At 48.3% G+C, this 25065-nt stretch overlaps 1 protein-coding gene across 1 annotated transcript; it reads right to left on the minus strand.

The window, feature by feature from the left end:
- Positions 1-5398: 5398 nt before the first annotated feature.
- EXOC3L4 (exocyst complex component 3 like 4) lies at positions 5399-24594 on the minus strand. Its single transcript, XM_086750119.1, has 11 exons — positions 24240-24594; positions 20710-21361; positions 17708-17825; positions 16539-16664; positions 15188-15288; positions 13528-13623; positions 11662-11776; positions 9508-9630; positions 8648-8800; positions 7638-7759; positions 5399-5561 (listed from the first exon to the last, which is right to left on the minus strand). Exons 1-11 carry the CDS (start codon positions 24592-24594, stop codon positions 5399-5401), a joined length of 2124 nt encoding a protein of 707 aa, XP_086606245.1.
- Between the last annotated feature and the right edge of the window lie 471 nt (positions 24595-25065).

Raw genomic sequence — 25065 nt, forward strand, 5'->3', positions numbered from 1 at the left:
GACACCACGCTGGCCTCAGCGCTTCAGCCCTGGCCGCACTAGCAGTGGTTGTGCTGCTTCTTGCTTGCATCTACTTGCTGTGGCAGAAGCTTGTTTCTCTAGGCCTGATCCCCACAGAAAAGGGAGAGGAGCTTATCCCTTCCCTTTTGCAGCAATTTTTTAATAGGTATTGTGTCTGTGCTCTGTCCCTTCCCTGGAAGTACTTTTTTAGTTCACAGACAGAAAAAAGTTGAAGGCCACTGCTCTGCACTAACAAATGCTAGGCAAACCTCTCATTCTTTGTGGATGCAGTTTGTGAGATCATTCCTGTTTTCTGGGTGTTCTTCTGATTTTCAGCATCTTTCTCCCAGCTGCACTTTGCCAGCTCCTTTCCAGGGGCTGAGTGCAGCCGGCGGGTGGCTTGGCCAGTCGTATAAATGCCACTTTCTGCCTTCAGGCTTGATTTGCTCTTTCTGTGATTGCACAATGCTGTTCACATGAAAGCAGCTCTGTCTCACCTGATACCAGTCTCCTCACAGTCCTGGGAACCAAGGCGTAATCCTGCATCCCGTAACGAAGTGCATGGCAGCTCCCCAGCCCCACACTTATTACAGAGCTCGGGCTACAGACCCACTCGTGCTGCCAGGCACGATTTCATGCATAACATAACTGACCAGGCCAAATGTAAACTAAATCTTGGGACTTAGGTGCTCATCTTTGATCTGCCATTCACTTTTTCTGCCTCGTTTAGCAAAAGGTGTAATATCTGTGCAGCTAACAGAGAAAGCATTACGCAGGCATTTTGAGAGTCATCACTTAGGCAGTATCAAGATGGCAAAAATACTACAACAGCTTTTTTCTGCAGGTTTCTCTGCTTGCTTTACATGTTAGTCTTTTTCTGATATAATGCATTTTAATTACTTGGCACCAATTTACAAATGTAAATGGAGAGTGCTACACTGAAAGAGTCTTAGAGGCTGTTCGCAGTGCAGTGTGTGACGGGGATGAATACAGGGAGGCAAAGTTCACGTTTGCTCGGTGTCCTCAGGCAATTAGTTAGTTATGTGGCTGGGACTAGAGGAAGTTCTAGTTCTTTAAAAGATAATCTTAATCCACTTTTGTCACACATTACTTTACATCAGTCTTTAGCTTTTCCTGATACTCTCCTATTATTGTAATAGTAATGGTAAATAGTTTTAACATGCTACATCCAATAAATACTCCAGCAATCTGACTGATCTCTTGCACAGTTTTTATGGGAGAGGTGGACCAATCCCAGTGCCAACATTAGTCACCAGTAGCAGTATTACATAAAAACGTCCTTAAGGGATGGAAGCGCACAGTGATGCTGAGCAGAGCACCCAGTGCCCAGGGAACCAAAATGACTGGCTTTGGGGTGGTAAATCCAACCATGACAAGATTTCCTGGAGAAATTTGCAAAATACAGAAGATAAAAGTTTACTTAACATCGGTGCTTTGGAGAACTGTGCTATGTCATTACCAAAGGAGTTAAGCCTAAAACTGATTCAGCTTTACTTTTCGGCCATCTCTGAGACAATAACATCCCGGTGCCGCTTTTCTTCCCAGCCGCATTTGCTGGGTGGTGTCAGGCCACGTTGCCCAGCTCATAAAGTGGATGTAATACTGCAATCCACTTCTCACTGAACATCCATAATATTTTAATCTGATTGAGAGCTCTTTGCTGAAAAACACCACACAGCAGGGAGCAAAACATTATAGTGCTGCTGCACTAAAAGGCTTTTTCTGGAATATTTTGACTGCTTGATTAGGATCCTCAGCTCAGGGACAGCCTCTTGTGCTTTCACTGTGATGTCTTGGTATTGTTTCTTTCTTGCTCAGAGTGAGCCTGTTTTCCATATCTTAAAGCAATGTAGTTCTTCCCTTTCCTTGCAGAATCACTAACAATTCAGTGTCAGGGGCAAATTCAGTGCCTGAAACCTAGATTCTGCCTAACCCAGTATCTGCACAGCATCTCTGCTTGTGGCGAGGCAGGGGCTGAAGCTGGCGGAGTGTGCCAGCCAGCTCCCGGTTCCATCTCACAGCCAGAGCTGATGCCCGTGGCGAGTGCCAGCCCATCCAACTGGGCTCCCGCATGGACACCAGCACCGGCACAGCCCGGAAAGGAGCCGGGAGCCATAGATGGCTGCTGCCTCTCTCTACTGGCCCTTCCCAGCCCTTCCCTGCGGAGGGATCGCTGCGGGCTGGCCATGCTCTGATGGGCAGTTTGGAGCTTTTCCAGCTGCTGCTGGTGAGCAATGGAGCAGTGCTTTGCTTCCAGGAAAAGCCAGTTTCACCGAGTGAAATTGCTGAAACGATGGTACCCAAAGGCCAGTCTCCGATGGCAAACCCCAGCCTGTGGGCTGCTCTGGCTACAGGCTCTGTTCCCTTGGATAGAGAGTACTGGAAGCACTGCTTTTCACCCCAAACCAGAAACAAACAGTATTGTGAAACAGCAGAGACCTCTGAAACAAAAAAAAATTGTGTCACCACCCACACAGCGCTGTGAACTGTGCCAGATCTCCCCCCGAAATGCAGTGTTCACCCCTGAGAAACTAAATCTGGAGAGAATTTGGCTCTTCCATTTGCTTGGATACTTTCGAGAGAGCTTTATTCACTGGAGGATGTATCTGCACTTAGTAGCGTGGACCCTTCAGGATAAAAGTGAGCTGCGTCTCCTGGTGTGGAATGTAACTGTGTGCTGGGGTGGGAATAGGGGTGATAGTGGAAACCACAGGGAAACAGCAAACAGAGGGAGTTAACAAGGCAATAAGTGAGCTCCTTGGCACTTTCCCACAAGAACAACATATTTCACAATAAAACCCTGTGAGACCTTTCTTCTCCTTTATTGGAATGTAAAATATGGTCTTAATCAACATCGGCTGTTTCATAGAAGATGGCTGGACAGCAGCAGCTCATTTTGGGGAGTGTAGCCCTTCCTTTCTCCTTGCTCCAGTGTCTCTGGGAGCATCCTCCTGCCCAGGGCTGGACCCCTTGCTCCCATCCCCTGGAGCAACCTCTCTGCTTGCATGGCTGTTGGGGCAGGACAGGGACCAAACCATAGTTTCTCCCTGCTGGGTTTAGCCTTAAACTGGTTTGCTCAGGAGCAAGCAGCAGGAGAGCAGCAGCTCCGGGAGGAAGCAGGCTGTGCGCCTGCTGCTGGCTCACAGGATGCCAGGCGGCAGGATCCAGGCGTCTCAGAAGAGGCTGTGACAAAAGGCAGGTCATTGTACCCAGCTTTCCTCCGTGACTTCAGGGTAGCAACTTGTTTTTATTGGAAAACGGAAGCCAAGCGTCTTATCTAATACCAGGGCCAGGCAGCTGGAGCCTGAGGAAAGGCAGCTGCTTTGTGAAGAGACCGCCAGTAAAAGAATAAGATTGCAAACCCAGTATACATTTAATGCACTTGGGCAAATTTCTGTGCCACAGATGCCTTGCATGGGATGCTTGGATCAGAGATGCATACAGGGCAGAGGGAAATTTCTGATGCACTAAAACTCCCGCTGAGGCTTTATTTCTTCAAATTCTGCACGTCTCTGAAAATCCAGTCTTAGATGCCTCAACTGAGGATGCAAAAGTTGAAATCCCCTTTCCATCTCCTCCACTTAGTCAATGCTTTTGACATTAAGGGCGTTGATGCCCTTCCCCTCTGCTGGGATGCGGATGTAGCTCACACACAGGTGGAGGGGCTGTAATAGAGGCCTCCCTGCTTGCACTGTGTCCCCAGGGCAGGGAAGAGGAACCCCAAAGTGTTCCTGAGCTCCGCACACCTAACGGGAGATGCAGATGATATATTACTTCTCCTTCTCCATAGGAAATATAGGGAATGACCAAGCTGAGAATTTGCAGAAGTTGTCATGAGCTGTATTGAAGGGCAGACGCAGGGCAGAAAATTCCTCCTAGAATTTCCTGCCTCAGACTTTCAATTTATACCCCATTTTTCAAGGCCATCTTTAGAAAAACACCTCATCTTGACTGTAGAGGTAGCAAGACTACCTTAGAAAATTTTTCATGTGATGATTGCGAATGAAAGGTGCACTCTGTATTTCTTATCCATCAGAGCAACTCCCTTGGCCTGTCACCAGTGCCTGCTGCTTACACAGGCTGAAATTTATACTGGTGTGAACTGGAGCAAAGGAAACGAAAGAGGCTCACTACTGATGCTTTAAGCTCTGCAGCAGACCAGTTAGTGTTCAAAGCTATACCATGTCCACATCTATCACAGTAACTGGCAGACTGTAAACATGTCTCTGTACAAAGTCTTGGATTAATTCCTGCAGCAGGCAACCTAAAGGATAAATTGAATTAAATAAAATCAGATTTGTATGGCCGCAGGCTGCTGGATGTCTCTTTTAGTCTCCCCTGCAGATGCTAGATGTAATGCTTTGGATCTCTCATGGAGTTAAACTGGTGCTGTTCCATGCCCATCGATGGGGTGATGCTGGTTTACACCAGCTGAAGATGTGATCTATAGCATGATGCCTGTCCACCTCACATTGGGTTTCATACTGCAGTCAGATTGTACCAGATTTGTTAAAATACGTTTGAACACACAAGAAAATGGACTAGGAGCATGGTGGCCCTTTTCCCCGGGCAAGGAGGACTCGGAGCCTCCCTCTGCATAGCACCTCCATTCCCGACATGTCTGCCTGCACAGAGAGGGTGTGACAGCATGAACAGGTCCTTGGTCCAACAGTTTTGCAAGACAGTCCACAAGTGAGGAAAATCTGCTGAAACACCAGAAGGGCCATGGGGTCCATCCCAAAGTGCAGAGTGGTCCATGCGCTATGTGTCCCAGCAGAGGGGTTTGGTTACCCTCCAAGGTTTTCTTCCTTGGGCAGGTAGTGGTCTGTGGCATCAGGTCACAATGTCACCGACCTTGCGTCATGCCAGCTCAGCCAGCTGGTTCACCAAGGAGGAAATAAATCTTGGGTGCTACCACATCCCTGCCCAAGCTCTGCCCCTCGGTTGCTCAGGGACGCTAATTATGAAGGAGGCTCTTGCTCTGCTCCTCTATAATTATGCAATGCGCAGTCCAAGCCTTAACACAGCTCTGAGCGAACTTCTTTTGGTTCTCTCCTGTTCTCTGGAAAGAGATTCAATCTTGGACCAAGCAACAGAGCAGCCTCCAGGCAATAAAATCTGTATTTTGAGCACAGGGTGGACATGGTGCCCGGGCTGGAGCTGCTGGCCAGGAGCTCTTGCAGCAGGTCAGTGTCTTGGCACGTCCGTTGCCTTTAGTTTCTGAACTCAAGGTAGCAAGTTCAGAAAACTACTCCTTTTCCCATGGTAGTCAAAAAGTTGCCTTTGCAGAGGAGCAAGGAGGGGTGGCGGATTTTGTATCATGCCATAGAGGCAGTGGAGGTGGAGGGAGGATGCTGCCTGCTGGTTTGGTTGTGTTTCAGAAGCATCTGATGACCACTGGGGCATCGATTTCTGTGAAAAGCGTGCTGCTGTCCCTACCGTTGGGGCTTTCCGGCACGCAGTAGCCTTGACGAAAAATCGCCTCTCTCCTGGTGCGTCCCAGCCCCCGGAGCGCAAGGATCGCCAGGATGTGCCCCTTCCTGCAGAAACCAAACAAGACCTTGCTCAGTCCTGGTGAACAAAACCAGCTCAGAGGTAAGCAGCCAAGAACCACGCCAGAGACGGAGTGAGGCCATGGTAAAACGCCAGGGAACATCCCCTCACCACGCTGGAGAAGCCACCAGGACAGGTGGTCTGCAGCCTCCAGAGGGACCGGACCAGCGAGCATCAGCTCCTACCACTCTGTGCTGCTGGGACATGCTCCTGCTGCTGGTGCTTCGGGGAATTTCCTCTTCCATCTCCACAGACACGTGATGTCTTTTGCAGGTTTTCCTGAGAGGCTGCAGACCTTTTATTTAATGATTGTATTGAGTTGAGTAATGGAAGTGCTAATATTTAGGAAGCTGACAGATCAGAGCTGGGAAAGCCGACTTGGAAACATATCCTGTTCCAGTAATCTCCGTATAGACAAGTTCAACAACATCTCTGCGAGTTCAGGGGAAGAATTAACAAAGACCTAAACAGGAAGCAATGTAGGTCCAGCAGATTCCCCTTTGTTTTCCAAATTTAATTGTTAAAAATAATATTATTCAATAATGGAAAGCCAGGAAATAGATCAAACAAGAGGACGAGCCTTAAAACCTGGCTTAGGTCTTAGGCTAATGATGAAAAAGTACAAATCACAGGCCTTGTAAATGGATTTTCTGCCTGGAAAATTGTTTTCCAATAGCAAAGGCTGACTAGCCATCATTTACCTCCCCTGTCCTTTCCAGAACAGGCACAGCCTCCTTTGCCTGCTTTGTCTGGCCACTGGGATTAAGGCTTTTTTTTTTTTTTTTTTTTTTGTAGGATAGCTGTGTTCACCTAGGAAATTACTCAGGAGGAACTATTGTGTTTCAAATACATGTTTTGAATTTCCCCGCACGGACAAGCCCGAAGCATATCCGACCCAGTCAAGTTAAATATACTTATGAAAAATTTTCAGCCTCAATTTTGGGGAGAGGAAAATACATTTAATGTCTTTTTTTTTTTTTTCTGAATACTTGAGGGTCCACTTCAGTGTTCTGAGCAATTTGTTAAATGTATGGTTTATTTTGATTGTATAAATGTTATCCAGCAGGAACTGTGTAACCCAGTGCTAAATCTCTGGTCTTTTTCTGAAATGACTCTGATGAAATGGAATTTTTTGCAAGCTGTACCACTGATACTCCTTCTCAATGGTCGGTAGAAGAGCTGTAGAAGAGGAGATAACTTCTGGTATGCAGCTGCTTAGCCATGCACAGAGCTAGTCGCTTTGTTTATTTACTTTTCCAGTAGCCTTAAATTTTGCAGATGCTGCTTTGGAACAGCAAATGGAAAGCACAAAAGAAAGAATTTGTAATTTACTGAAAATTTAGTTGTTGTGTTGAGGCTCTTTCAGAAACTGCAGCTGAACTGTGTTAAGTCTGCTGCACTTTGAGGTCTGAGTCCGGGAACAGGAGTCAAACTATTTGTTCCGAAGATGGAGCCTGCAAATCAGCAAGCTGGGCTAACGCTGGTGATGCACTGAAAGGCAACCTGAATGAAACAAGCTTCACTTGGAGCAATAAAATGCTATCCAGTGACAGAACACATGGGAGTGGCTCAAAGCTGCACCAGGGGAGCTTTAGACTTGGCATTAGGAAGCATTTCTTCACCGAGAGGGTGGCCAAACAACAGAGTAGGCTGCCTAGAGAGGTGGTTGATGCCCCAAGCCTGTCAGTGTTGAAGAGACATTTGGACAATGCCCTTAATAAGTGGTCAGGCAGTTGGACTAGATGATCGTTGTTGGCTTTTTCCAACTGAAACATTCTATTCTATTCTATTCTATTCTATTCTATTCTATTCTATTCTATTCTATTCTATTCTATTCTAAAATGAAAAAGCTTTTGAGGTAGCTTCTCTGCATTATAAGATTCAGCAGACAGAAGAAAAAATAGAAAGGATACAACCACAAAGAAGGAAAAATAAGGTAGGATTCCCCCTGTTGCTGGCACCTTGACCTCTAATGTGTAGCTACCAGCTTGGCCAAGGCATGGGGCGAGTTGGCCCTATTTGGGATGGAGCCCAGCAGTTCTGGCATCTCCTGTTTCACGTACCTGATATCTGGATAATCCTGACACAGCTCCTTGACGTACTCCTTGATCCTGTCTTTTTTCTTCTCCCCAATGATATTGGCAATGTGGTGTATGGCGGGCAGGAGCCAGCCGGAGTCAGAGCCCTGGGAATGAGGAGGCATATGGGGACGTCAGGGAGGAGGGCAGCACCAGCAAAATGCCTTTTCACCTGCGGTGCAGAGCAGGGCAGCAGGTTGCTTTTACTGGTGTAGGACAGCACTGCTGCAGGCAGGATCGCTGCCCTTGGGTTGCTGGCCGAGCCAGCGCTGGGTGGCAATGGCAATGCACCCCAGCAGCTCTGCCGGGGCCTGACTCTGCACCCAGTGATGCTTGTGAACATCAACGAGCCAGGCCCTGAGCCAGGTGTTGTGGCTGTGGTCCAGCACAGCAGCAGATGCCAGAGACTTCACCTCCTGCTGCCTAATAGTTTGGTGTGCCTCATCTCTGAGAGGGACCCACCTCAGTGGGATTTACTTCCCCGGACACCTGACTTTCTGAAAAATCCAATGAATTCAACTTTGGCTTCCCTAAAAATCCCACACTGATGTCACCTAGTCACAAATCACACAAACAGCCACAATATTCTCCCCATCACCCTCCTGTATGCAGACTGTGTGCCTGGACAGACCTTCTCGATAGACTCATCTCCATGAGCTGCACCCAGTGCAGGGATCCTTCAGAGACCAGGTGCATGCTATGGCCCAAGGGAACAGACCCAGGAAGAAGTTGCCACAGGACGAGCTTGATTCTACAGCACGTAACCCACCCCACGCAAAGCGTCCGTGGGCCTGGGAGTGTGTTGAAACACCAGGCGCTGCAATTGGAGGGTTGCACTGCCAGCGGAGCACACATAAGCCACTTTTAAGCACTTTTACATTTCTTGAGACTTGCCCTCCTCGAGAGTCTGCCACCTCGGTCCCTGGGAGGCCCAGGGTTGACATTGCACCTCTGGGAATGGGGCAACTGGGGATGCCAGAAGGGAACTCACATACCTGATCGATGAGCATGTTATTAAGGATTCTGGCTTCATGGTTCATCTTTTTGCTCACTTGCTGCCGTGTCTCCCTGTTCATTTTCTGTCTGGATTTGATGACCTGTGTGATGTATTCCCTCACCATGTACTTGTGAACGTCACGTAGAAGCTCCTGTTTCAAGAAAGCAAACCTCACAGTTTTCCTGTGGTTCCCTTGCAAGGCTGCAGCAGTGAGAGAGGGCAGGGGAAGCCCTCGGGTCTTTAGCAGGAGCCCAGGGTGGAGAGGAGATGCCTGAAGGCAGGGCACTGGCCAGCACACACTGCCCGGGCCAGCTTTGCTGAAAGGAGCTGGTGGCTCGCAGCCCCTCACTCCGGCACAGAGCGATGGCAGTTCCCAAGGGAATGCTATGGAAATACTCCTCCTCCTGAAGTGGCCCACGATTTTGTGTTGGCAGTTTGGTTCCTCAATAACAAAGGGGGATTTTTAGGATTGTTTTAAAAGTGTGTTTTGATGATGCTTGCAGATTGTAAATATACAGCTGTTGTCACCGACTCATTTATTTCACAACTGCATAGATGTGAAAGGAGCACATAAAGCTGTGACTCATGGAATTATGATGTTCGGTGGTAATGTTCACCAAACCTTTTTCTTCCTCTTTAAAGAAATCAGTTCCCATATTTAAGCTACAGAAAGGAAAGATGTTGCTTTTTCTCACGTGGAAGAACGGTAATGGCTGAACTCCCCCGCACCAGCAGTCCCCACAGTTATAAACAGCCCCCGCCACTGGACAGGACTCTGCAGGTAGGACCACAGCCTACAAGTGACAGTGGGACCCCCCCCCAGCATCACTGTGCCTTGGCATTGGACCGGCCACCTACCTGCCCCGTGGGCTCCCTCATGTGCTGCAGGTGCTCAGAGAACTGTGAGACTGCCGACACCAGCGAGTTCTGCCTTTCTGTCACCAAAATCCAGTCCTTGGTCAGGATTTTCTTAAGGAGTGGCTGAAAAAGACCTGCTTATTGATAGCACTGGTAATAATCAGACTAGCCGAGGTACTAGCCGACGGCACTCAGCCATCTGCCTGCTCAGTGGGCTTCAATGGAAAAGCACAGAGCACTGGTGGTGCGTGAGGACACACCAGGAGTCAGGCACCGGCAGCACGGAGCAGGCTGGGTTTCTCTTTCCACCCCAGGGAATTCAGACCCCCACCTCTCATTTCTGGGTGAGCTCCCCAATGCAGGCAGATTACTTCTCTAGCAGGAGGTGCTTCGGCATTAAACGCTTACTTGGGACACCTAATTTCCTTGCTCTGTGCCTTCTTCTAATCCACCAGCTATGTTTCTGTAGGTAAATAAACTGGCATCCCCACTGTATAGATGAAGAAACAGATGTGAATGCTAATCAGAGGAAACTCAGGCATGGCTAGAACAGGCTGCAGTGTGCAACCCTGTATGCTAGTGTTACATGGGTTTGCACCAGCTATGGACGTGTCAAGTCACTTAGTACTGAATCTGTTGGAAATTAGCCCAGTAATCCCTCACCGCTCCATCCTTCTTCAGAAGGAAATCAAACTCCTCTTGCTTACAGCACTTGCAGGGGGCTGTCTGTACTCCCTGCAGACCCACGTGTCTGCGCAAGCTCTCACAGGGATTTTCCTTCTGCTCCTTCCTCTAATCTGGTGGTGGAGGGATAGCAGCTGGAAGAATCCCCAGCTTGGTGCCTCATGGTCAGTGAAGAGGTGGGAGTGATGGCACAGTTTCCCATCTGCCCTGGGTGCAAAGTGCTCTGACCAAGTGTCCCCAAGCGGGCTATTTCCCTTGCTAGATCTCTAGAGCCAATGTGCCTTCTCATAGAAACACAGCAATATCTGCTAAAGGCTTCTGATGGCACCTGGAAGAAAGTCCCCTGAGAGCCAAATTCAACATATCCCTTCTCTGGCACATCCCCTTTGTACTTTTCTTCTCTTATCTCTCAGCATCTCTGTCTTTAGACTCCTGGCAATCTCCTTCCCAATTATTTCCCCCATTTGTGCCCTCCTGCTGTGCTCCCAGCCCGCTGGAGGGCTGTTTAGAAATGCTTTGCCTCAGCTGCTCTCAGTTCTCACAGCATTTCGACTCTCTTGCTCAATGCCTTGGCTTGACTCCTTCCTCGTCTGCCCCTTAGGCTCCAAGACGAGCACTGCGGTCACAGGAAAGTCCCCTTGGCCAGGCAGGCTTGGCTTAGATCAGAGCAGTTGCCTGACAGTTTTGGTTTCTGAAAGTTATGCTCGGTGATTCAGAAAGTGAATTAGGACGAGTGAAAAAGGATGAGACCAAAGGCTTAATTTCCCCAATCTCTCACGTTACGCTAGCCAGGGCTAGTGAACCCCCAGGCAGCTGAGAGTAGAAAGCCCCATCTACAGCACCTGGGAAGCACAAACTGCATTGCACCACATTGACTTCTAGGCCTCTTAACTCAAATGAAGCTGATATCAGAGCTTTATCAGCCAATACCAGAGCTTTAGCATCCTCACGCTGAAAGAATCAATCTTTCTTCACCATGGAAACAGGCTGGAAAAATCACCTCTACCAGAATGAATTCTGTCCTGTTTGAAGAGGTTGATAACAGACTGTGATGGCAAGTCTACAAATAAGTAGGAGTAAATCAAAGTCCTGAAAAATCCAAATGTTTTTATAGAAGGAAAAATGTCCCATTGGTGGTGTCCAGCTGATTTCCCTGGTGCTCCACTATGGGTAAGGCTTCCCCCCTCACTGCTTTGCCTGAGATGCTGGCAGCCACTAAATACCTTTTTATTTTGGTTGCCGTTGTACTACAATAAACAGCTTGACAAATGTGTCATTGCTCATAGTGAAAAGCTCAGGATGCTGGAAGTGTTGCTTTGGATTAAGGAGGATTTGCATGAAGCATTTTGAAGGTACCATAATGTCACGCGCTGCAGAATGAGGTGAGACAGGGAAAGGGCAACAGCCCTCAGCTTCCGCAGTGCACGTACCCCTTACTTTTAGGAAATAATGTGGCCAAGGTCCTCTTACCTGTGCTTGTGTTCTTAATTTATTAAAAAAAATATTTGTGAATTTCCTTGTCAGAGTTGCCAAAATCTTCTGCAGTTCCTCAGTGTTGACTTTAAACACTCTTTCTAACCCTGACCTAGAGAAAGAGAGAGACATCACCAGCGGTTTAATATTAAAATGTAAACTATTACACTGCCCTAAGCATTTTTGCTAGTTTGGTATCTTGGGCATTGTTTTAAAATAAATTTGTGTGTCCTGTACTTCCTCTTGGAAATACTTAATGAGTCAAAATAATGACTTTTTTTTTTTTTTGCACAATCCTATACACCGAAAATTAATCACAACTGAGTAACTGTGCTTAAAAACCCACCTATTTCCTCATCAGGTGGGCTGGTTCAGCCATGCGGAGCGATTGCGCAGGCTGGTTACTTTTTCACTTGAGCAACACTTCGGCTAAATGATCTACAGGTACCTGAGAGAGCACCAAGGTGCTTACAGGGCAGGAGAGAAGTAAATAATAAACCCAGAAAAGGGAAAGCTGCCAATCCTGCATCCCCCAGAGTCCGGCTGACTCACTTCACACGGTGTCTATCGGCACTGTCTGGGACAGTGAGCTATGGGGGGGGGGGGGGAGGGGAAATCTGTGGAGTTTCCTAGGGATGGTGTGTTCTTCTGCAAGGTTTCACGCTAATGAGGAACAAAACACGACTTCTGAGCAGTTAATGAAATCCCCAGCAGCATGCATGGGCTTCAAGGGCGTTGTGAGCTCCGGGTTTTCTTTTCACTTTCTGTCCCTGTTTCCGTGTAATATGCTCTGTGAGGAGCTGAGGCAGCATCACCAAGATGCTAGTGGTCCCGAAGCTTCCCTGAACGTGCCACATCCTCTGCTGTGCCCACAGCACGCGGTGGGTTCCTGCCACTGCCTGTACCTAGTTGATATAGCTGAGGCTGCCCGGGCAGGGCTACAAAACACCTGACAGCATCCCTCTCGCCCCAGGCTAGGGCTCAGGGCCATGACTCCCGCTGAACACCTGAACTGATCCACAAAATCGTGCTGTTAGGGCACCTACCTCTGCCCAGCAACTCATCACTCCAGGCTGACAAATATTTAACTCGAGGCAGGAATAAACCCAGCACAGCCAATCCATCACCCGAATGCCTGCCAGCTCCCTGCCCGGGGCTGGCTTCTCCCTTCCCCAGCTCTCCAGCTCGCAGCAGGGAAGGGGAGAGCAACTTCCCTCAGGGGCAGGAGAAGGCAGAGAGAGCCAGCTCCTCGGCGAGGTTAGCATTGCTGGAGAGACCATGCCATCTAGAGACTTCCCGATGGTAGTGCTCGAAGTGGCTGCAGCTATCAGCTGGTGTTGAGACACTACAGTGCAAAATCTCTGCATCCGCTGGGTAATATTTGACACGTAGCATCCTGGCCTCAGGTGGGGCCAGGTGGTGATGCAGCTGGAGATAACAACCCAAGCTTTTCGGTGGCCAGACCCCATGTGTTAGTCCTCTGTGTTGGCTGGGTTGGCCTCCGAAGGACCACATCTGTACAGCAGGGATAACCCCACAAGACAAAGAGCCCCTGGGCCTCAGCAGGTCGTGTCTCCGCATGGCTGCAGACCATCCCTGGTACGAACAGCCCCAGTTCACCGCAGCACTGGCACTGGAGGGCTGCAGAAGTTGCGCAGATGGCTGCGGGGCGGGAAGGGCAAGGTCATCATGGGCTGATGGACCAGACCTTGGGACATGCACAGACTGGCACTGTCCTACTTATGCCCCTCTCCTTGAAGTACTCTTTGATAGTCAGAGCTGGTGGGCATATCACCAGCGTGGAGCGTGATGCCCTCCCAGACTCCAGCAACGTGTGGCTCTGCACAAGGGGAGGGGACTTACGCCAGGTCGTGGAAGCTGTTGACGTAGGCAGCGAAATAGGGTGCGAAGATGGGGCTGTCCCGAGCAGTGCTCCATGCCACAAACTCCTCCCCGAACCTGCGGGAGAAGACAGGTAGGTAATGCTAATGGTGGGGGGACGGAGGGTGGCTCATCTTCTGTGTACACGGCAATGGCAGGAGACATCAGTGATTGGCCCAACCTGTCCCCTCTGTACGCGGACATGTTTTTTTCCAGTTGTCGTAACATGTGTGCATTGGAGGAGAATAGATGGCAGATAATTATGGGTTTAGGGCGCGCTCGCCTGAGCGGGTATGCAGCACTTTTGGAGAGATGCCAGGGATTTTGGCATGCCAAATCTCTGACTTTGCCTCACGCTGAGGGATTAATTGTGGCCATGGTACTCAGGCTCATCAGCCTGGGCCTTCATTTCTCTGTCTTTTGGGGCAATATAATATGTGTCCTCTTAAGCACACAAGGAAAAGGTTTACCTCAGGGCTGATATTACAACAGAGGGTGAATGGGAACGGGGCAGCACACCTACGTTTCCTCCCTGTAACCTCAGCGTGCGGTGTTAGACAGCTGTTTTCCATGCAGCATGGCTGTTACGGTTTTGACAGCTGTTTTACAGCCAGGGCCGCACTGCTGGCAGGAGGCTGCGTGCTCAGACAGGCTGTGCCTGGTGGTCCCGTTCTTTGTCAGGGTAAAGGAACCTTCTCAGGCCGGCCTCAGCCGCTTACATCTCAGGTTTGTTTAAGAAAAAGCTTAAGGTTCAGTGACCTTTTCATCTGAGAGCCCTTGCTGCCTTGGCTTGCATTTGATACCAATTTTGTTTAAAAAAAAAAAAAAAAAAGAACAAAAAAAAAAGAAAAAGAAAACAAATTAAAAAAAAGAACAAAGAAAAAAAGAAAAAGGGAGAAAAAAAAAAGGAAAAGAAGAAAAAAAAGAATGGAACATCAGTACAGTCTTTCTCCTCAAAAACCCAGGCAGATTTCAAAGCCAAACAGCTAGTTTGAACACCCTGCTTGCTCAGGGTGTGAGGGACAAGTGTAGATGGCTGGGCAATTAGGGATGAGGGTTTAGAAGGGAACGCGTTGCCTGTAGCACACTTTGGACACCTGCCGTGCCGCAGGTTCACGATCTGAGAAAGCAGCACTCGGGCTCCCCACCCTTGCTCCTGCAAAACGTCTGTTAGCAAACTCCCCACTCAGCGCCTGCCGGAGGTGGGACACGTCAAAGGTTCATGTGAAATTATTTTTAGTCTTGCTCAGAGTAGATTAATGCCAACTGGCCTGTCTCCTCTGTGGATTGCTGCTCCAGCTCACGGCCACGATCCCCTGAAATACAGCCACGCTGGCAGGGAGGGACAGTGCCTTGCTGGGCCGGGGCCCTCTGTGGAGCACCCCCAAAGCATGTTGCAGGGGAGAGGGTCTGACCTCAGATTTTGGGATTCACAAGAGTCCCATCTGGGTCTGTTTATGACTCCCTCCAAGTTGTTTTGCAGTTTGCTCATTATTGGGCTCATTGTGATCCCTAATTCTCCTAGGAGCAGGCCTGTGCCTGCTCGGTGCCAGCATCTGGTCCAGTGCATGGACCTTTTCCTTGCTTTTTTACCAATGTGGGACTCATTTGAAAGGAATGTGCTGCCTGGAGAGGCAATGACCTTGGTATGAATTCCCGTAGCTCTACCAGGCACAGCTCAAGCGTTTTCATTTCCAGGCTTCTGCTGATCGCTCCAGATATCTTCATGTGCTCCCCGATGATCTAGAAAAGGGCACAAAAATACTCCAGTGAATGGAACAAGCATGGGTGAAACATCCTTCACAAGGATCTCATGCAGCTTCAGTTAATAAAAATGACTCACCTAGCAAAGGGGGCAACAGCTGACTTATTGCCATGGAGTTTTCATTATTCTCTGGCAGTTTTAAAAATAATAATCCAGAACAGGCCAAGTAGCACAAACTGATTTGTGGCATAATCATTCATCCCTAACAGCCCTGTGTCCTTCTGCTGCCCAAGTGTGAGTTAAGACATGGTGTTGACTGGAGCCTCAAGCTGCCCTGGTGCCATCCTCCTCTTTTCGGGGGATTTGTGGGAAGGATCAATCCCCAACCCAATGCCCAAGGGGATCTGAGCTGTCCCCATGTCCTCACACTGAGGGTGGCTGTAAGCACCATCCCTGAGGGCCCACACAACCCCTCTCCTCAGGAGTGACAACGGGGCTGCACAGAGGGTCGGGCATCGCCCAAAAATCTTGCTTACTCTGGGGGTCCTCCCCAGTTCCCATTTCCACGACCATGGCTGCCTCTCCAGAGTGAGGCAGCTGCAGTCCCACTCTGGTGCTTCCTGAAGCATCCTACCCATCTGCTGATCCAATTCTGACCTGCCTTCTTGGTGATCACACAACGTGTAATATTCCTCTATGGAAAAAGAGTCACGGCAGCAGGCAGAACTCTTTGATTTTCTTTCTTTCTCTCTCCCTCTCTTTTTTTTTTTTTGGTATTATTTAATTGAAATGACTCAACCCTTTCAGTGAGGAGAATGAATCCAAACCCCTCCTGGATTTATTACCCTTTAGTCCCTACAGCTAGTAGAAGCTTTTGTTTTTCGTACTGTTTAAATTGGAGTGGCTGTAACTGCCTACGGCCTTTCTGTGACTGCCACAGCCCCGGGACAAAGTCTCTCTTTCAGGCAAGGGGTTTTTCTAACAAACCTTTTCTTTCCACCTTTTTTTTCCCTTTCTCTTTCTTCTTTCTAATCAAAGAGATTTAAGGACTTCAAAATCAATTGCCTATTATGTTGCTGACACAATTGACAGCAGGTTTAATTTGCAGCTAGAAGGCAAGCGGGAGAGCTAAAAGTTGTAATAAATGGCATTTTCTGCTCTAATGTATTCTGCCAGTGCGTGACTAACATAAATTATCACAGGAGGTGGTACTTCCCTCTAGAAGGTAACGATCTGCTTTCCCTGGAGCCACAGAGCCCCCCACACTTTGCCCCAGCTGATGAAATACCGTTTGAATATCAAAGGAGAGCGAGGAGTGGTAGAGGTTTTCCTTCACTTCTGGATGAACTTCCTTCTCCCACTTCTCCATGACCTCCAGTCTCAGGATGTTTCCAAAATAGCTTTTGATTTTCCCCTAAATGTTAAACGTAGGAAGGAAGCATACAGCTCAGGATAACGAAACCAGCATGAGTAAAGCGGCTCGTGGCGTTTTGCTCCGCTGGCACGTGTTTAAGGCTCACGCGTGCAGCGCGGGAAGGTAAGCAGAATCAGAGGTCCCACTCCAGACTCCGTTGGTCTACATGGGATCTTAGGAAAAATCAGGAGCTGTGCTGTCTGTGGGCAAGGTCCCCCCTAATCAATGGAGAGGCATTCTCCTGGCAGGTAAATACTGCATCAGCTGTGTGACTGCTTGATTTCAAAGTCCTCCAGCACATGTAATGCACCAGGTCAGGATTAAAGGTCAAACTGGTCCTTTCAGGCGGTACAGCCGCTCATGTGAGTGGCCACACCATTCAGTCCTGGCTGATAAATCAGTCTTGTGGCCGGTGAAACAAAATGATCCGTCATCAGCATGATGGAGCAATATTGACTTTACTCAGCTGCGTACCTTGAGCTCACCTTCAGCAATGCCCTGTTTCAGAAACGATTTGCAAGAAAATATCTGAGCTCACCAAAGACCCAGGAAAGCATGGGTCCCAGCCAAGGACAGCAGAAAGACAACTGCAGAAGGGGCTTCCTAGGAGGAGGAACCGTGGGGAGGTCCGCTGCTGGGGACAAGCCTGAAGTTGTCTGGCTCTAGCAAACCTCAGATGTGCTGGAGGAGCTCACACACTGTGAAAGTAGCAGCTAAAATGTCTTTACACCTAATTTGGCGATTAGTTTAATCTGACAAAGCCCAGCTATGACCTTTTGGTATGCCTCGGCCATGCTGTATGGGTCTAGCACAGTCCTTTTGGCTCCGTGATCATCCAGGTTCAAGCTCATGGCCTATTTCTGTCCCAGAACTGGTGCTCAGCAATTTTTGCTTTTGATTAAAGGCCATTCTGTGGTGCCGGCAGGACTCAGCACCTGGTGGAGCTAGGAACCGTGATGCAGCCATCCGAGACCTCTGCCTGGGAGGCTGGGGCTCCCATACCCTCCCTGGGGGACACATGGGGGCAAGGTCAAAACTCTCACCTTTGCAGAAGTGATGTAGTCATTCTTCAGTTTATCCCAATCAGCTGGTGTTAAGAGCAGGGAGAGGTTTTCTGTCTTAACTTCTGGTTTGAGATCAGGGCAACCCAGAAAGTGTTCACTGGAAAGATTTAAGTGAACAAATTACATTGCCTTGGAGTGTGAGTAAACTGATGGAATATTCATGTGGCATGAGCTACATAATTATTAAGCCGTGAGAAATATACTTAAAGCTTAAATTGCGATGCTTGTTTTCAAGCTTTAACAAGAAAATCTTTCCTCACTATTCAAAATCCTAATTATTCAGAATCAAAATGATCCAAGGTTCCAGCCCACCTTAGAAATCATGAGACTTCTGAGTTGTTTGGACATGAAAAGTGCTATGAGAATTTACTTTTTTTAAATAAACAACCTGAAGCTGATTCATTTGACTACAAGCCTGTGAAATGCCTTTCAGGGCAATTCCTGCAGCAGCGTGCTGCTTTGGAGTTAGCTGATCTCCCCGGCTCCTCTCCACTGCCACATCCCGGCTGATGTCAGCCTGTTATTTTTCCCCGTGCATTATCCCTAGCAAGGGGAGGTGGCAAAGCAGCCTCTGGAAGGCACCGCCATGCTTGGGACACAGGGCCATCGCCGCAGGCGGTTTCTCCGCAGATGGAAGTGGTGGGTGGATGTTCAGCTGTAGAGTCGGACTCCAAAGTGTGCTCGGCTGACACATGACTTTACCACTCACTTCCCTCTGGATCGCCATGTCATCAGGCCAGGGAAAGGGAGGGAGCACTTTCATTTCTCCCTCTGGGGTGAGAAAATCATCAAGAAACCCGTTATTAGCCCGTAAAATTGAATAAGCTATCCCGGCAATTGGCCATGGACCACGGAGGTGTTGCATCTTTGAGGGTGATGAAGGTGGAAAGGAGAAAGAAGCAAATATTCATGCACTTGAATAAGTTGCAAGCAGTCACCCAGTCAGCAAGGAGCACACCTGCAATGTCCTACACACAGCCTGTTCAACCACCAAAAAGGGTTCCCATCGCCAAAGCAGCGCCGAGCACACGGTCAGGTGTGGATCCAAGTGAGGTCAGGCTGGTGCAGGGTGACTGCTCAGCAGAAAAGAAGTTCAGCCTGGTGATAGTGTCCTGGAGTCAGTGTTCTCACAGTCATGGGTCAGATTTCCCAGAGAGGCACATCTGAACATGGAGCACAGCAGGAGTCTGCTGATCATTTGAAAGGACACACGGATTTAAATAAAAACTCTCCACCATAACTGAAAAGACTGGCTCAGATGTATACTCAGGGAGCTTATTCCTCTTTCTTTTTTTCCATTTGTTTGAATGATAGCATCAATAATAACTTTGGGTCAGACAATTTCTTCTTTTTTGGGACAGGTCCCAAGAGGGGATGAAGTTCTTTTAGAATGACAAAATCAAATAGAAAAAGCCCAACCCAGAAGGTGATTGCAAGCAGTGCCCAAAATGGCTGCAGGGTCTCAATTAGCTCTTTCACAGCAAGTTAGAGAAGTATGTTGAGGGCACTTTTCTTTGGTGCAGAACCTGGCTGCTGAAGCTCATTTCTTCCCCTCTTTCCTGCAATGTCGTGGTGCACTGCAGTTCCCAGGGACTGCGGACAAGCAGGAATTTCCCCGTGGATGAGATCGGCAGGGACACGTGAGGGAGAAGGGCAATGCTTGGGAGTGCCATTTCCATGGCAGTCCTGCCATAACACTGGTCAGCCAGTAGCACGATGCTGAAGGAGTTATACACACAAGTCATCACGGTCACCACACTGTAAATGGGGGTTTAGGAGCAATTAGGCAAGTTCACAGAATAATTTTTTTTTGAGGGCTGCTCAAAACGAAGAATGTCTGCAGTCCAAATGTCCCTTAGACAAAAGCTACCCCAAGCTAGGAGTGCTCTGGGCCAGTGTCCCTGCTGCTTGCCCTGCTCCGCCTCTGCCCCCTCCCTGTCTGTTTTTGCCCATTGCTTGACTCAGTGCTGATACTCCTGCCTTCACTCCCATTTTTGTTTGTTGGAGGGGTGTCAATTGTTTGCATTTGTCCCATCATTGGGCATCTGGTTCAGGCCATTGCAGCTGCTGGGGCAGACACAATTTTGCTTTGACGTGGCTGTTCTTATGTGCGTATTAGCAGACCCATCTCCTCTGGATGTTTCCTCTTTCCTCCTTCCCATCCCACTGTGTATTTCTGTTGGGTTTTACTCTGGGGCTGGGATGATGGGCTGTGGTCTAGCCCAGTGAACAACTGAGGACACATAATGCCTGGACCTTCTACAGGTGCCTATCTTAGATGTCTTCTTCAGCTGTAAAAGGAGGCAATGTCCAGCAGCACAATATTCACTGTTGTTGTGAAGAATTCCTGCCTTTACTCCCACACATACAGGGTGCCCTGAGGACGGTGTTTGATATCTATGCAGCTCCTAGAATATTTTAGTCACCCCTGAATTACAGGGAGCTTTAAGAGGTCCTAAAAATCGTCAGCCTCGCATGTGGACACATCAGAGCCAGAGCCTTTGTTTTAGTGTGGTTAATTTCACACGGTGATGTCTTGGCACCTCCTCAAGACGTCTCTGACCCCTGAACATGAGAGGTGACATGGTCTGTTTCCAAATGCATCAGTTTTAATTAAACAGGAAGAAGGCAGGGTCTCAGGACTCACAGGTCCCTCCCTGTGCCTGGAAAAGTCACCGAGCAGCTGCTGGACTTTGCAATATATTAGTAGAAAGGGAGCAGGTTTATCAGAGCTGCAAGGAGGAGCTTCCTGCCGTGTGAGAACGGCAAGTGGGAGAGGGAGGGGAAATTTAGATCTGTGGAAAGCAGCAAACCTTTGGCCCCACCTGTTAATAGATCAGCTATCTGGCTCTACTGTAGGAGTGACTACATCTCTCTCGCTCGCTCAGGAAACAGAAAACAGCTCGGTGCTTTTGAAGCACCCTGCGGCCCTGCCGCTCTCCAGAGGAGGCTGAACCAGCATGGCAAGTGCAGCATCTTACCTGCAGTAGGTGTTGGCCACCCAGTCGAGCAAGGTGTAGAGCTCGCTGAATTCCAGTGGTCTCTGGGAGAGATCTTGCAAGTGTGAGGCAATGGCCTTGTGAAAAGCCTCCACATAAGTGTCACACACCTGGTACTCCTCTGGATAGCACTTTTTTACTGATAACTTGATTTTCAGTAAGTCTTCGCTCAGATGTTTCTGGAGGAAACCTAAGTGGAGAACAAGCCAAGAACTTTCTTCTTCCTTTGATGCCATGGGTACCCTCTGGACTCTCTTTCTAGCACTCTCATTGATAGCTTCCCTCCACTCCACCCTCCACTTTCTGGGTGTGCCAAGCAAGTCCGACCCAGGACCAGCAGCGTTGCCTGTGTTAGGATGAGCTGCTTCTTCACGGTCAATTAAAGTCACAAGCGAGGTCAGCATGATATCCTCTACAGTGGGATGCTCCAGTGTTCCCACCACGATGGACCGAATCGCATTTGTGATGGAGTTATAAAGCAAATCCACATCCCTGGATTTCCTCACAAACTCCTGGGGGTTATCTTTGTATTTCCCAGCATCTCGTTCAGCTATAGTCTCATCTTCCAAGTACTTGACACTTGCAAATGCTTCCAGAAGTTGCCTTTTCTGAATAAGTTCATTGATTTCCATTACTGCAGAAAGAAAGGGGGAAGAGGTTGGGACAAAACAGGCGTTAGGTGATTGACAGGTTGGTGACAGGCCAAGGTGCCCCACAGGGAGGCTTGCAGGGCTGCTCTCAGTAGCCAAGTCTCAGCAGTGCCCCTGAGACTGACACCCCCCCCGCCCCGCCATCCCTCCATCCCTCCAGCTCCTGTTTGACACAGGAGAGGAAAGCAATGGAAACACAATCACTGCAAATTGAACCACATCTCTGAACTGCTGGTTTTGGAGGCAGGAAATATAAAAAAAACTGACTACAGCCCTGCAGGAAAACCTCAAGCATGTTGCCCAAGAAGGCAGGGAGGGTCCCCAGGAGTCCAACTGGAAGGGTGGGAGGGAGCACAGTGGGACAGGCCCCCTTGGGTCCTCTGAGCTCCTGGGTCAGACATCTCACTAGAGGGCTATATCTGTTCCCAGCCTACCCACCAGCATGTCCTCCAGAGATAACAAGGCCCCGGGGGAGCAGGATACTGGCTTGGGGATGCTTCTGATACATTTTTTGGGAACATTCCTGTAACTCTGGGCAAACACTGAGCTCCTCTCCTGTCCTGATTTTGTGCATTATCAAGTTTTCCTAAGACACTTTCTCAACTAATGTCACAGCTAAACTGGCTCCTGCACTTCTGAGGACTGAGCAAAATCATAGAATCATAGAAACATAGAACGGTTAGGGTTGGAGGGGACCTTCAAAGGTCATCTAGTCCAACCCCCCTACAAGGAGCAGGGACATCTTCAACTAGATCAGGTTGCTCAGAGCCTCATCCAGCCTGGCCTTGAACGTTTCCAGGGATGGGGCATCCACCACCTCTCTGGGCAAACTGTTCCACCACCCTTACTGTAATAATACAGAAAAATTGGAGAGCACTCAAAGAAGATATGAAGGACTGGTTCATAGCCCATAATTTATGCCCTTGGGTTTGTCTGCGCACAGATTTTATACCATATGCACAAAATAATCTGTGCAGCATAAGAGTGTCTGTATGAAGCCAGAAATACACCAAATAACCCAACTATTGATGCAGCATAAAATGTGTAGAGCTTTGAGTGCCTATATGGAGCTACCGTTGCTTCTGCACTCAGAGAGGAGGGAGATTGTGCCAATTAACTCTAGATAAATTAATATAAAACCTGTGTTTGCACATGTGCTTGCAGTGAGAGACTAAGGAATACATTCTGTTCTGTTTATCAAAGTGAGAAAACACCATTTAATCACCATCTAGGATAATTACTCAGAGAGGTGATATTGGGTGCTAAATGGATCTTTAATAATGCAAGATAAACCAGCTGGTAGTTGAAGGAAGACAATTGAAAGGCAATTAACCATTATGCAGCTTAATGGTGCACATGGTGGAGTCTCCATCGTTTTCCATATTTATCTCAGGATGGGATGTGTTTCTGACAGAGCTGCTCTAGTCTAGGCCAATCACGAGTTATCTGACACAGGATGGGCCTTATTTGTGCAATTCCTCAGCTTGTTTATCACAGGAGATGAAAAGGGCTTATGGTAACATTTCCTGTCACTTCTCATCTATGAACCTTTGAGAACAGACTAGTGAAGTTTGTGAGATGGGCTCGGACCCAGCTTACCAACCTCACAATGTGTCAGTTGCAAAGCAGTAAATAATTTCATGGCATAGCAGAGCACATGACAGCAGTGACACAATGTCAGCCCTTCTATCTTATCCCCATGATGTCCTATGCAGAAGACCAAGAATTTCTTTCTAGAAATTTAGGCTGAGGAAATGTCAAGTCATGATGACCCACCTCAGTCTATCTCCTGGTGGATGCACTGTAGTACCTCTGCCTTGAGAAGGTGGAGGAGAACTGTGCTCAAACCAACATCAAAGTCATTGCAGTCTGCCCACACTTGAGGAAGGGTGAGAGCTATGCTGAAGGCAGTTACTATAATTTGACTAAGACCTAGCTATATAATGCTGAAAAATGCATGAGAATAACCAGCCTGGGGAAAGCAAAACAAACACTTGCAGCATGACTGTTGTGAGAAGAATAGATGGAAAGTCAGCATAAGAGAGTAAAAGCATCTGCAGAGGTGCCTTTGCAAGGCAGTCTCTAAGACCAGGAACCAAGGTGGAGGTGCTGAAGAAGATCACATCCAAACCATCTTTTGTTTTTCCCCTTCAAGGCCTTGCAGCAACCTATAGAATACAATCTTGGGACCACCAGTCTGAGAGCTGAAGAGCAGAAATTGTCCAAAAGTGCAACGCAGGCAATAGCGTAGGAAAGGCCCACATTGCACTTCTAGATACTGCCAGACCAGCAGTTCCCAAACCGTGCTCAGCAGATTGGTGACTGATATGTACGATGCACAATATGCTGCTGATATGTGAGCCAACATAGAATCATAGAATAGTTTGGGTTGGAAGGGACCTTTAAAGGCCATCCAGTCCAGCCCCCTTGCAAGGAGCAGGGACATCTCCAACCAGATCAGGTTGCTCAGAGCCCCGTCCAACCTGGCCTTGAACGTTTCCAGGGATGGGGCATCAACCACCTCTCTGGGCAACATGTTCCAGTGTTCTACCACCGTCATTGTGAAGATTTTTTTCCTAATATCTAATCATGTTGATGTGTTGATTGTAGGAAGGTTGTGCATATGGTTAAACTAATGCAGTGGAGGCCAAAGAGCAGCCTGTTCAGTGATGGGTGACCTGCCCAGACTGGGCCAGGTAAGACTCCAACGAGTTTGTGGAAGGCGTGACAGTTGTCTCTGCCCTGTAATGGGATGCCTGGTTCTTCAACATCTCTGTGGGGCCCAAGTCTTGCAAAGTATAAATTGCTTGAAAGTAACATATATCCTGCCAAGCAAATTACACCGGTGGTTTTGCTTCTTACCTGAAAGAGGTTTTCCTTGAATGGGCTCTGCTGCTGTCTTCTCACTAGTTTCCTCCACACCATTACAGATCGCGGTTTTGTTCTCCTCGTAGGTCTTGGAAAATCGCAAAGAAAATCGTTTTCCCTTCCAAGTGCCAGTACCTTCTTTTCCTTTCTCTTTGTTTGGACTTCGTTTTGATTTCCGGATGCTTAGCATTGTTTTAATACCTCGTTCAAAGAACCCACTGTCCCCACTGTGCAAACTTGGGCTGTGCAGTTCAGAAGCAACCTGTACCTTTTCCTCCCCTGTGTTGTTCATCAGAGAGGCTGGTTCTGAGGTTGCACTCCACAGGTCTAACTCCGTATTTCTGTTCATCTTGTTACCTTTCAACAATGGGTTTTCTAAACAGGTTGATGGTAATCACTGAAATGCAGAAAACAGTAGATTTGGATGAGAGTTTCATAATAGGGTATTACATGTCTCCAAAGTCAGTCCTGGACTGAAAATCTGGCTCATCCTTTTCCTGTGCTTAGTCCAAGGACAGAGCAAGTTGTTCTAGCCAGTAGCTACTGAAACGATCTCTCTACCCACAGACACCAGGCGCTGCCCTGCTTTTAGCTCTGGAAGGCTCTGCTTAACTCCTTAAATCAGGCAAGTGGCAACTATTTCTCCAGCGCCAAGGAATCACTAATGTCAGATATGCTGAAATCTGTGTAAACGCACCATTTTGGCTGATAACAAGGTACGTTTTTATTTTTCTTTCTTCCAGGTGGATTTCCAGACATGCCCTTCCTGAGTCTTACTGGGGTGTTGCCACTTTCTGGCGTGGATGTGACAACTTTGGGG

Source organism: Chlamydotis macqueenii, chromosome 5 (assembly GCF_036417535.1).
Source record: "Chlamydotis macqueenii isolate bChlMac1 chromosome 5, bChlMac1.mat, whole genome shotgun sequence".
NCBI classification, from domain to species: Eukaryota; Metazoa; Chordata; class Aves; order Otidiformes; family Otididae; genus Chlamydotis; species Chlamydotis macqueenii.

Coding starts and splice junctions, on each gene's coding strand:
- EXOC3L4 (XM_086750119.1), bottom strand. CDS start 24,594: ATGAACAGAAATACGGAGTTAGACCTGTGGAGTGCAACCTCAGAACCA. Junction 15,289..16,538: donor TCTCCTTTGATATTCAAACG/GTATTTCATCAG, acceptor GCCCTTTTCTAG/ATCATCGGGGAGCACATGAA. Junction 9,631..11,661: donor AATTAAGAACACAAGCACAG/GTAAGAGGACCT, acceptor GGTCTTTTTCAG/CCACTCCTTAAGAAAATCCT.